The sequence below is a fragment of the Cheilinus undulatus genome, linkage group 4, assembly GCF_018320785.1.
Source record: "Cheilinus undulatus linkage group 4, ASM1832078v1, whole genome shotgun sequence".
Classification (NCBI taxonomy): Eukaryota; Metazoa; Chordata; class Actinopteri; order Labriformes; family Labridae; genus Cheilinus; species Cheilinus undulatus.
Genome location: NC_054868.1, coordinates 45,585,521 through 45,598,846, shown reverse-complemented (window position 1 = coordinate 45,598,846; position 13,326 = coordinate 45,585,521). Strand labels below are relative to the sequence as shown.

At 38.2% G+C, this 13,326-nt stretch overlaps 1 protein-coding gene across 1 annotated transcript in view; it reads right to left on the bottom strand.

Annotated features, from left to right (window-relative positions):
- Window positions 1-13,326, bottom strand: part of myo15ab (myosin XVAb) — a 103,110-nt gene that overhangs the window by 45,216 nt on the left and 44,568 nt on the right. Inside the window, exons 38-41 of the mRNA XM_041784119.1 lie at window positions 9,812-9,884; window positions 9,472-9,663; window positions 7,027-7,100; window positions 6,768-6,841 (exon numbers count right to left, since the gene is read on the bottom strand). Coding sequence (XP_041640053.1) covers window positions 6,768-6,841; window positions 7,027-7,100; window positions 9,472-9,663; window positions 9,812-9,884 — 413 coding nt within the window. The remainder of the gene's footprint in view (window positions 1-6,767; window positions 6,842-7,026; window positions 7,101-9,471; window positions 9,664-9,811; window positions 9,885-13,326) is intronic.

Here is a 13,326-nt window from a genome sequence, read left to right as displayed (position 1 = left end):
ACACTAACAAAAATAAAACCATAACAATATCTGTTTCAATACTATGGCAAATTAAAATAAAGTCAGAGGTACTCAATACTGTGTAATTTCTTGTTTTAAGTTGCCAAAAGTTGCAAGAGAACTCCTGCACACTGCCTTAATAGTATAAATGTTTGCAACTGTGCTCTTAAAAAGAAGTATTAAAATGTTGAACCTTAAGATCAACAGTACTAATAAGAGACAATTTGTTACATTTGTAAGTCATGTTATTTTTCATTGAGGCGGACTGCAGCCTTTGAAGAGCTGCGTTTAAAACCAACCAGTTCAGTAATTCATATTTAAAACAGATTTTAGCGGTGTATCTCTTCCAGGCAGATAGAGAGACACAGAGGTGCTAAAAATATTTATGCACTTGTGTAATCAGAGCACATTTGGACTGTCAGATCAGAGGAAGCTCCCTTTTATGCATGCAGTCGTTCCATCAGAAATCATCCACTGACCCATAAATCTACAGGAGAGTGTGTGTGTAGGCCATGTCTCATTAAATAGTAAGCCCTTCATTTGCCAGAGTGTCAGTTCCTCGTAAGCAGATCCCCACGTTGCCTGGGGTGGGAAATCACCGTGGCGATCTGGTGGCTGTGACAGTTACGGTAACTGGGTAACGTAATAGGTCGCTGGGCGGGAGAGGTCTGTAGAACACATCTGATACATGCTAATTCCTGTCAGCCACATCCGATGGCTAACGTTCACAACATCTACGTCTCAGCTGAGGACTGATAGATCCAACACGGCTGCTGTTCACTGCACCATCACCCTGACTAAATACTGACGGATTTAACTCAGTCAACAACCAGCAGACACCTACACCACCACAGTAAGAGTGGAGAAGTTTATTGTTTGTTTTGGAGGTACAGCTCCAGAAAAGAGCAGTTTTATTTCTGCTAGTTAAATACTTCAAACATGGAAGTAATCTGAATCACGCTGCCTATACTATAATGCACAACAAGCTTTTTTTTCTCCTCTATGACTTTAATATCCTCATTACTTTGACTATTCTCATTTAAAACAAAGAAAACAAAGAACCTGGTACTACTGGAGTCTAGCAGGTCCCATATCTGAAAAAGCTCAGAGTATTCAGAGTATAAATATCACCAGCTTAGAAGACAGAGAGAGGACTTTGTCAGCATCTTCTTCCTTCCTCTTCTCTCTTGGCTCACAAGGAAGAATGGACCTCCAATCCTTAACAGTAAATGCCAAGGCTCTGCTCACATATTGGGAAATTACTCTTAGGCAGAATCTCATAACTGCCACACCTTAAGCGGAAAGAAGAAAGGCTTTCTCTGTATGGCAAATTATTCAACAAAACCTGCAATACAGGAAATTCTAACAGGTTAAAAATCTCCGGAGGAAACCGCCACTTGGGAGGAATCTGAGCCACACAAATTACTACACAAGTGTTAACCAAAATCACAGATTATAAAAGAAATAAATCCTTTTTTAAAGTAGTGTAGACAGTGATTAACATCTGCTTTCATTGACTCTCTTCCTAGGGAGAATATTACCCTCTAAATATCTCACATCTGAGGTATCTGAGAGTCTAAAGGCAGCAAAGAGTTGCAGGATCTGGCCAACTTCACCGGTTAAAATGATCTGTACAGGAACCTTGATGGGTAAAGCCTCTGGTGATCTTCTTGCAATATAAAATGAAAAAGTTCCTTTTCAAATAGAATTTGTGTTTTCCCTGGCTATGAGAACAAATTTTACCCTTGATAGGCCTCTTAACAACCAAGAGATGAGACACAAGTGTCTGATTTTCTGATAAAGCACCGAGTATAATTTTATTTCAGGCTCTCGCTTTAGCTTTGACACATAAATGTTCTTAATGGGCTCCGAGAAGGCCCAAAGACTGAGGCAGTGACCTGAAAAAGGACTCAAATCTGTCAAGACCACTGAACTGTTCATTAGCTTAGTGACAACTCTGTCAGGTAATTATCTCCTCAACAGTTAGGGTTATGCTTTCAGTTTCTATTTCTCTGTTTGTCAGTAGGATTGTGGAAAAAACTACAGGTCTGGTTTTGTAAAACTTGAAGGGAAGATGAGGATTAGGATAAAGAAGACTCATTACATTGTGGAGCAGCTCTACCTCAACAGAGAGCAATTATAACTTTGGCACAGCCCACACAGGCTGGAAACATTCAGATATGAATGTTGTTGTTTTTGGAGGTTTGCAACTTACAGAAGTGTTTCTCAGGGCTCCCAGATATTATAGCTAGACAGTAGACTAGAAAATATTGGGGAAAAGTCTAAGTGATGTCAGAAATTTTGTTAAGAAAGGCAGCTTTTGAGGCCAGTCTTCATAGCGCTGTCTCAAACGAACTTAAGATCGGCATCGTCAAAGCTGAAGAAACTGAATTTTAAAACATATAAACCTGTACAGTGTGTGCCCATAAAGACATGAACCATTTTGACCCAAATCATTTTTGAACAAGTCTTTATGCATGTTCATTTTTACTGTAAAAATCTCCACTGTAACACAAGGTGTCTATATGACATCCCTGTAGCAAGCCTCAATGTGGACACTCAGAGTTCTGCACTTCACACCAGCTCCGTTTTTCAACCATGGAGGTTGATGCTTGGGCTAACCTGATGAATTTTAGATATCAGGCATCTATTACCTTTTTTCCCTGCTAAGCTCTTCATGCGTTCTTTGATTTTTAAACATAAATCTCACAAGATAAGATAAGAGAAGTTATGTAAAGAGCAGTAAAGATAAGTTAAGAGAAGTTAAGTTAGGTTAGGATAAATAAAGATACAATAAGTTCAGTTAAGATAAGTTAGAATAAGTTAAGTAACAATAAGTTAAGATAAGCTAAGTTACGTTTAATTAAAACAAGTTAAGTTATGATAAGCTAATTTAAGATAAGTTAGGACAAGATAAGATAACATGAGTTCAGAGATGACTAAGATAAGATAAATTAAATTAAAAAAAGTTAAGAGAAGTTAAGTAAAATTGAGTTAGGACAAGTTAAGTAAAGATATGTTAAGATATATGAGTTAAGTTCAGATAAGATAAGAGGAGTTGTTATGAATAGTTAAAATAAGTTAGGTTAGTTTAGTTAAATTAAGTCAATTCAGATAAGTTCAGCAAAGTCATGTTAAGGTACGATAAGTTAAGAGAAGATAAGTTTAGTTAAGATTAGGTAAGTTAAGTAATGATAAGTTAAAGACAGGATAAGAAAAGATAAGTTAAGTTTAGTTAAGATATGTTGAGTTATGTTAAGTTACTAACCTGACATGCCGGATGGATTTGTTTCAAACATCCATCTGGAAAAAAACTCATAGACAGCGTTTGGAAAAGAGCACAGCCTTAGAAGACAAAAAAAAACCCCGGAGGATGATTGGATGGACGTTATGTCTGTCACATCTTTACGGGCCAATCAGAGCAACAAAACACGTGATGTAGCTGCTACCGAGCTGCGCCCCTACTGAAGACTCCATGAAGAACTGCATAACGCGAACCATGGCGACTGTAGACATGTAAGTAAACGACCTTTTTCGTTTTTGAAAAGAAAGCAACTCACTGCTGTTCTTTGTTCTTTTAACAAAGAAATGTCGTCAAGTTCCGATAAAACTTGCACTTTTGCAGCATCCACGCTTATGGCTTCCGCCATAATTGCACTGGTCTCTTGTTGCTGCTTGCTTATGTTACGACCCCGCTGTGCCTGAAAGTACTGCCCCTCGTCGCTGATTGGTCCTGTCACTTTTAAACTGGGCCCTAATGGTTTAGACGGGAGCTTTGCAAGATGGATTTGCCTGTGTGAAACATGGAAGCGGGTGTATCCATCTGCTTTGCAAGGTTACTAAGTTACAATAAGTTTTAAAAAAAAAAGAGTTTAGTAATGATAAGTTAAGTCAAATTCTGATATGTTAAGATAATTTAAGTTAGGTTAAGTTAAAAAAAAGTTATATTATGATATGTTAAGATAAGTTTGGTTAAGAGGAGTGATGTTATGATAAATTAAGTAAAGATAAGTTTAGTTATGCTAAGTTATAATTAGTTAAGATAATATAAGTTTAGTTAAGATAAATAAGTTTAGTTAAGATGAGTAAAAATACGTTGAATTAAAATAAGTTGAGATAAGTTAGGTTTAGTGTAGTTAACTTTAAGTTACAATAGGTTAAGATAAGTTAGGTTTAGTTAAGATAAGATGAAGTAAGTGAGATATGATAAGTTATGATAAGTTAAGTTAAGATGAATTTAGTTAAGTTAGGATCACATATGATAAGACATGTTATTGTTATTACATGCAGTACAATGAAATTTCCTTTGTGGCCATCCACCCAGCAGCAACAGACAAGCTTGTAAAGATAAAACTGTACATGTCTAAGATAAAAAAAATTAAAAATAAGGGCAAAATGCACATTTTAAAGAAAATAGATCACAATTGCTTCACAAAGCAACCATGTTGCAGTAGCTTTAAAGTGCATGGTTATATATTATTGAAAGTAGTCCTTAGCAGCTGTTTTGAAGTGTGTTTGTGTGCATGTATGTTTTCATGGGGGTTGAGGAGGGGGAGTGATGGAGGCTGCAGCTGATGGGAAGAAGCTGTTCCTCAGTCTGTTTCAGTATTTTGTCACAAGTGTGCCCAAGGCAGGGGTGATCAAACTTAAACCAACATAAACTCCACAAAAAATCCCAGATTATTCTAAACACAAAAACATGGGACTAACCGACATGATCCTGAGTTGATTTAGGTGTTTTGGTGCTTGATGCATTCTGTGTATTTTTATGATCTTTCATGATTCCCCTCCTTGTGTTTCCTTTGCATTTCTGTTTTTTTTTCCCTTATAGTATTCCCTTAGATTTAGTTTCTTGTTTTTAATGTGTTCTTTTGTCCTTTTTTCAATCCCTGTATTCTTGTGTGTTTCTTGGTAACTGTTCTTATAAAGTTTCCATATTTCCTGTTTTATTTTGTAGTTGCCTACCCTTGTGTGTGACTCCTGCCTTGGTTTCCCTCCTCTTGACTGCCCATTGTTTCACCTGTCTCTTTTTGGTCACACCTGTCTCCCTGTCTCTAATCACACCTTGTCTATTCAGTTTCTGTGCTGCATTCTCCCTGTGTCAGTTCACTGTCCTTGTCAGTATGTGTCTACCTTTGTGACTGCTTATTCTCTTTGTGATTATCGGAGACTTTTGCCTTTTGTTTCCTGATTTTGGACTTTTCCACTAGTCTCTGTTTTGAAGCAAGTTTTTGAGCGTTTTTTAATTTATTTATTTTTATTTTTTTTTAGCTTTTATTAAATGAGTTTGGCTTGATCTGCATTTGAGTCCAGTTTTATTTTAAATTTCTGTCAGTTGTGATGCTATCATCTCTGACGCATCATTTAAAAGCATCATTAATTGGTTTTTGTGAGTATTCTTTGTTGTGCATGAATGTGTCTGATATGGTACTCAATTGTAATTCTGCAGGAACAATGCCATGGTGAGCAAGGCATCTGCAAAAGATGACAACTGAGGTAAATTTAAGGAAAATGCCTTCAGACAATCAGCATTCAGAGCCACAGAAATGAGGGACTCAAATTCCATTCATATCATAGACTGTACTAGCTTCAGTGTCTTTAAAACAAACCATACAACCATGCAGTCATTGATTAAAATTTTGAATGAAGAAGCCTTGAAGAGAAAGTAATGTGGTTTTGTAATATTCTGATGTTGTTATTCTGTTGTTTATTCATGTATAATATTAGATCTTCCTGCCAAATGCCCACAGATGTAAATCAACAAACTCACTGACCACATCATAAGGTATACCTCTTAAACTGCTGAAATCTCTCACATAGTAGCAACAGATGAAGCTCGTTCATGCAGGACACAATAGACAGACGCTCAGCCATGATCAGCTGACAGCCAGCTGATCCTAAATATCATCTCCTGGCTCCCACAGCCAATCACAGCTCTTTCTCTCAACACAGCGGTGTATTTAGATATGACATACTTCTCACTAATCCCTGCTTGCATTAATGTTGATGCACCACACTGCTGCTGCTGGCAAAGCTTAACCTCCTCCACCCAGCCTCTTCCTTTATAGCATAAATCTGGTTGCACCTTCAATACGCATTGTCATTAATGTATCTATATATGGGGATTTCTAGCTATGCACTCCATGGAAAGTTAAAGCCTGTGGCTTGACTAATCCACGGAGCATCTTTTGAGCAGAGCCTTCTCTGCCAAGTAAAACTGTATATCCAGATGGAATAAAATGATTAAATGTATGATGAGAGTGTTCTTGACTGAAATACATAATGTAGACATGGTCAAGACGCTCTGCTGAACTTCAAACTGAGCATCGGTATGGGAAAGAAAAGTGTAAGAAAGGTTACTCTGAGTCTGCTGTGGTTGCTGGGCTGTTTATTTCATAAACCGTTGATCTACTTGGATTTTCATCCACAATTATCTCTAGGTCTTACAGGGAATGGTCCAAAAAAGAGAAAATATCCAGTTAGTAGCAGTTGTTCAGGCCAAAATGTCTTGTTGATGGCAGAGGAGAAAGGCCAGACTGGTTTGATAGAAAGGCAAAAATAACTTCAAATTACCACTCTGGAATAAATGCGGTTACGCAGAGAGAAAAGAATGGATAATTGGTCAGGCCATGAGCACTGCAAACAAGAGCACTCATTATGCTTGAGGGTCACTTCACTACAGAGCTTGACAGGGCTTTACCTGATCTGCACAGTAACCTAGTTACCCTCTCAGGTGGTCAAGTGTGAGAGTGAATTATGTAACTTACTGCAGCTCCGTCAGACAGTACTGGGTCAAACAGGCTGTCCAGATAACGATCCATCCCTCTCTGAGGCTCAAAGTCTGTGACGGAAGAGAGCAGTTTAAGGTCAGCTGTAATCAAAATCAATGGTTACTGGTTTTTATTTGTTTAAGTAGTAACACAATATAATAACTACACACTTTTAGCATTAGTTCAGCGTTGATACAGCTTTAACTAATGCTTAGAAGTGTGTAGTTATTATGGTGTTTTCATTATTGATGTGTACCTTGTCCATCAGAGCCGGGGAAGGCTGAAGACATGACATCACCATTCATGTCGAACCCACCACCCAATAAGCTTCTGAAAAATGAATAAGATTTGGATTTTCATAGCATCCACATCAGTACTGAAATGTCTCAAAGGTAGAATAAAAACTACTTCAGAAAAAACACATTTAAAAGAATGTTCTCAAGTCTCTACAAACACCAATTCCTACCTTTATTCAACCGTACACAGCGAAGAGACAGGATATTTAATGTTTGAATAGATAAAATGTTTTCTTTTGGGAGATACAACTTATTCTGGATTTTATGCCTTCCAATAAAGTTGGGACAGGACCAAGGAAAGACTGGAGAATCTGTTTAATGTTCAAAAACACCTGGAACATCCCACAGGTAAGTAGGTTCATTTGTAATGGGCGATGGAATCATGACTGGGTAAAAAACAGGAGCACTCCTGTGGCGCAGACGGCCAGTGGCCTCATCTACACGGGCTGCCCAGGTTCAGACCAGCCTTTGGCCCTTTCCCACATGTCTCTCCTCCATTCTCTCATCCCTGTTTCCGATGCTATACACTGTCCTCCTCTATCAATAAAGGCACAAACAGCCCAAAATAAAATCTTTTAAAAAAGGAGCAGCCCTGAAAGGCTTAATCTTTCACAATCAATGATGGTGTGAGGTTCTCCATTTTTTAAAAGACTAGAAATAGTCCAACAGTTTCTAAACAAAGTTGCAACATGCAGGGAGTTTAGAGATTTCACTATCTGAAGTCCATAATATCATCAAAACATTCAGTGAATCTGGAGAAACCTCTGCCCATAAGGGGCAAGGTCAGAAACTACTGAATGCATGCAACCTTGGTGCTCCAGGCGGGGTTGCATTAAAAAAAGGCATCATTCTGTGGTGGATACTACAAAATGGACTTGGGAACACTGTGAAAAGCCATTCTCGGTGAATAGAGTATGTAGCTGCATCTACAAATGTCAGCTAAGATTCTACCATGTAAAGTGAAAGCCATTTATCTACAACAGACATGCAGCCAACTTCTCTTAGCCCAGGCTCATCTGAGATGGACTTGCCGAAAGTGAAAAAGTGTGTAGTGGTCTGACGAATCCACATGTCATATTGTTTTTGTAAATAATGGCTGCCAAGTCCTACAGTCATCTGAGCAAATCACCGTCCAGATTGTTCAAAAGCCAGCGTCTATAATTGTGCAGGGGTGTATCAGTGCCAATGGATGGGTCATTAGCATATCTGTAAAGGCACCATTCATACTGAGAGGTTTGAGGGCAACATAAATTCTTTATAACCTTGCAAAGCAGACGGATACACCCATGTCCGTGTCTCTCACTGCTGAATCGATCTTGCAAAGCTCCCGTCTGAACTGTTTGGGTTAGAAAGTGACAGGACCAATCAGTGTCGATGGGCAGTACTTTCGGGCGTGGCGGAGTCATGACATAAGCGAGCAGGAACGATGCAATTATGGCGAAAAAGATTAGCGTGGATGCTGCTAAAGTGTAAGTTATATCAGAAATTGACGACATTTCTTTGTTAATAGAAGAACAAAGAGCAGCAGTGAGTTGTTTTCTTTTCATAAACGACAAAATTCGTGTACTGACATGTCTACAGTCGCCATGATTCACATTATGCAGTTATGGAGTCTTTGAAGTTCACTCCTTCGGTAGGGGCGCAGCTAGGTAGTGGCTATGTCACATGTTTTGTTGCTCTGATTGGCCCGTAAAGATGTGACAGATATAACATTGATCCAATCACCCTTTTTTTCAAAGGCTCTGCCCTTTTCCAATCACTGTCTATGAGGGGTTTTCCAGATGGATGTGTGAAACAAATCCATCTGGCGTGCCAGGTTATCTTCTTTAGGGATGTCCCTGCTTTTTTGCTAAGCCACATTCTGCATGAGTTACAACAGCATGGCTTCACAGTAAAAAAGTGTAGGTGCAAGACTTGCCTACATGTAGTCCAGACCTGTCTCCCAAGGACAATGTGTGGTGTACTATTTCATCAAATACAACAAATAAACCACACACTGTGAGCAAATTCAGATGTTCATGAAGCATGAATTGTAAATAATTCCACCTTTAATGTTTCAGCAGTTACTGCCTTCAGTCCCCAGATGCTTACAGAATGTGTTTTAGAAGAATGAGTGATGTAACACAGTGGAAACATGCTCCTGTCCCAACTTTTTTTGGAACATGTTGCAAGCATGAGATCAGAAAGTGTTTATAATTCACAAATAAATGATAAAGTTTATCAGTTTGACGATTGATATATTGTCTTTGTGCTGTATGGAATACAGGTTGAAGAAGTTGCAAATCATTGTGTTTTAATTGAAATTTGAGATCCCGATATTTAAAAACAAAAAATGTTTCTCTTTAGATCATCATTGAACTTCTAGCATATCACTTTGTGTGTGGATTTGTGTGGGAGTGTCTCACATGCTGGCGTTGGGTCGAACTCTGGTCGGTTCCTGTGCTGAAATGATAAAGTAGCTGGTGTGTTTGGGGAAGTCAGCAGGAAGCTCAAGATCTGACATCAGATCCAAGACGTAGTCTGATCCCTCCAGCTCCACCCACTGAGCCGGCTCCTTCAGCAGCACCGACCAGCCTCGACGGCCCTCCACCACACCCCTACACACACATACCAAAAATATGCTGTGATACTTGTGGGCATTATTAGTTTTTGTTCAATCATATTTTCAAAATATTCCATATTATAAGTATAACATTTAGTTTCATTTTTCATGCATGGAGCTTATTTTGTAGCACGAGATGATACCTATGCTGTAAAATGTCTTTGGCCATTTCCTCTCCTGTCGTCCAGGAGTGAAGAGGACACAAGAAGGACACAGCTGCAGAAGAAAAGACACGCTTTCACTCGTTGAATAACTAAAGACACACAGTATCTCATCAACAAAAACTACAACTGTGAAATGATTTTGGGTGTCCTTTTATCTTGTAATGCATTAAACAGCATTTAAATCACATTAGAAAATAAATCCCAAACTGTGTCACCTAAACAGAGTTACTAGCAGCCTCTCCTGCCTGTCTGTGAAGATTTACACAGACACCAGCAGCAACAAACAGACACAAACACTGCCGCTGAAGCAGAGCGAGTATCAGGTGTTGTTTAATCCTCAGTAGGTTTGCCAAAAAGGCCAGAGGACAGATTAGCTGGATGAGAGGAGGAAATGAGACAGAGACAGACAGATAACTATGCCGTGCCGCTGAATAGTGCACTCATTGGCTGGGCTTGGGTAAAAAAACAAACAAACAAACAAACAAAAACAGAGAGGTGAGCTCAGGTAAGCCAAGGAGAGTCTAAGGGAGGAAACCATCTTCAAAATTATAACACTCTAGAAAAAATAGTGAGCACAAATGAAATTATCTTTAATGTAATCTTTTTAGTTTGGATGCTCATGTTACTTTTTAAATGTGGCCTGCACCAAACTCCTGAGTGAACTTTTATGGTCCTAAACTGAGAGTTGTGATGTCTTTTCTTTCCATGCTTATTTTCTATATTACAGTCTAGTAATATAAACCTGCTAAAGTGCACAAAACTTTTTGTGATGTAGCACTGCTTAAATGTAGAGAACGTTAATTCTGCTGCCATAGGGATCAAAAACAGTACTCCTTGCAGCGTATTTACTAAACAGTGAATTGAGTTTGTGGTTTCAAGGATGAATTTCACATCACAAGAAAAAGTGGCCTTCCTAGTTTGTACTGCAACATACTCATAAAGCATTGCGATATCGTTTGCAGCACAAATCAGGATGGGCATTTTTAACAGCTTTTTTCCTTCATTGTGAGAAATTCAACCCTAAAATCAATATCGCTTTACTGCAAGCGGAAACGTGTCTTATTAGTTAATGTCTTCATGTCCTCACACTGTACAGTTGGTGATTTATTTATTTATTTATTTTTTCTTTTACCAAAATCATTTCAATTATATTCAGGAGAGCTAGAAGGCTATGTTTGGTGATAGCTTAGCTGACAGGAAGTCAAGCTCAGTGGGCGGGTTTTTGTCTGCTTTTAGGCCAATCCAAAGTTCAGTTGAGACAGTGATTTCAATATTTAATATATTCAAAGGCTGTTTGAGTCTGCCTATTGTAATCAAACGGCTGATGTCACACAGGGTTTGTCCAATTCTTGTTAAGGTCTATGGTTTACTGTGTAGTAAATACACTACAGAGAGGGCCATTTTTTATTGAACAGAGTCTGCAAGATATGAAATAAAAGTGGGGAGTTTGTGCACAGAGCAGTGTGTCTGACGTCTACACAGCTAAATCAATAGTTAACCAAACCTCCCATAGTGTGAAATTTAGCACTTTTCTGGGTTTATATAACACAAACAGCTTCTGGTTAAATTTATACTTCTGAAAGAGTTAGTATTTCAACTCTGCTGTAGTGTTCATTTTAAACACTCAGTCTTGTTTTGTTATACTCATAAGTATATTTTTAACTCAATTATGTGTTATTTCCTTTCTCTTGAGTGTCGATTACATTTTTTAAAGATTCAATTGTACTGACATATTGCAATGCACTTTTCAAACTTAATAAAGATTGCCACTTTGTCGTGAACACCTGTGGCAAAGTCAGGTGACTTCCCAAATGGATGGAACTAAAAGTTAAATAAAAGCCGAGAAACACCCTTTGATAAAAATCAGCACACCTTCCTTCACTGTGGACCATCCCTTGCAGCTGCTTGCTTAATAATAAGAATAATAATGCTTGAAGTTCCAAGAGTAAAAACTAAAATTGGAGGAACATCTTTCAGCTTTTGTGCAGGCCACACCTGGAATATTGTACAGCAAACACTAAAACTAAGTTTAGTTATTAACATAGGACAGTTTCAAAACATGATAAGAAACTACTATGTACATGACAGTAACTGTTTTTAAACTGTGCTCCACTCCCTGTGCCTATTCTTAAGTATTTACGTCTTTTTGCATTTTTTTTTCCTTTCTCCTTGCTTACTTACTGTCTTGCATTTATTGTTTTAATGTACTCTCGACGTCATTGCAAATGAGAGCACGCTCTCAATGGCATCTTGAGATTAAACAAAGGTTGAATGAATAAACATTCCTTTCACTCATGGGGCAGAAGTATTTAACATCAAAAACAACAACAATTCACCAGAAACAAGGGCAAAGGAATCCCAACAGGGATTACTGTACAAAAGACAGCATCTAAACACATCTACAACATCTAAAATGCATAAGAAACATAGCTTAACACTCTGCCCACACTGAAGACAATTTCCCTCAAAATGGACTTAAAAATACACTTTATGAGTTAAAATCAACTCTGAAATGTTAACTGAGAATTCAACACTCCAGTTTTTGCCGTGTACTCAGCCTGGAAATGCCTAATGGGGCCACAACATTAGGGATAGGTGGGGTTCTGCACTATGGGGGTGAGCTTGTGCAGTTAAACTCACAACTGATGGTAGATTATACCTGTGGTCCCTCAAAAATAGCAGCACAAAAAAAGAAGGGCAGCTTCCAATAGCAGCTACCACTGAGTAATGCAGCAGTGTTTCACATAACATTAACCACTTTAATCACATTTATGTGCAAGTTGTGTCTGTCACAGTGGCTCTGTCCTGACAGCCCCATTACATTTATAAGAATTAAGAGTTTTTATGGCTTTGAAAACTGTTAGAATTATTTGAGCTGATGTACTTTAAGTACTCAACTAATAAATATGTAACACAGGACTAATTTTTAAAATTAAAATAGACATTTCAGTGAAAAAATGCAACCTACTGTGGCTTTAAAATGGTAGAATTCTTTCTGAGAGGGTTCATCTGTGGTGAGAAATGATCTCCAGTGTAGTGTTTCTTAATGCTTTGTGTCTTCGTAGTCTTATAGACATGGTAGAAGTAAGTTTTAGGATGATTTTTAAATGTGTAAAAATTCTAAACTGGGAAAAACTCCAGTGAAATGACTTGGACTTTAATGTGTTTAATGGTACATTAAATGAACACAAAAGCAAATTCTTTTTAATTTTATAACTATGATTCTCAATTAAAAAATTAAAGGAAAAAAATAATACATGAATTTTTTTTTGTGTACATCCCTGATCTTTACCACTCAGCCTATTCAACGGTGAAGGGGGCTGGAGCCGATCCCAGCTGTCACAGCGGGGGAACTGGCTGCCAGTCAATCACAGGGCTGATATGCAGCGCAAAAACAAGCAGTCACACTCATGCTAACACCTACGTGTAATTCAGAGTCATCACTTAACCTAATGAGCATGTTTTTGCACTTAAGGAGGAAGCCAGAGGACCTA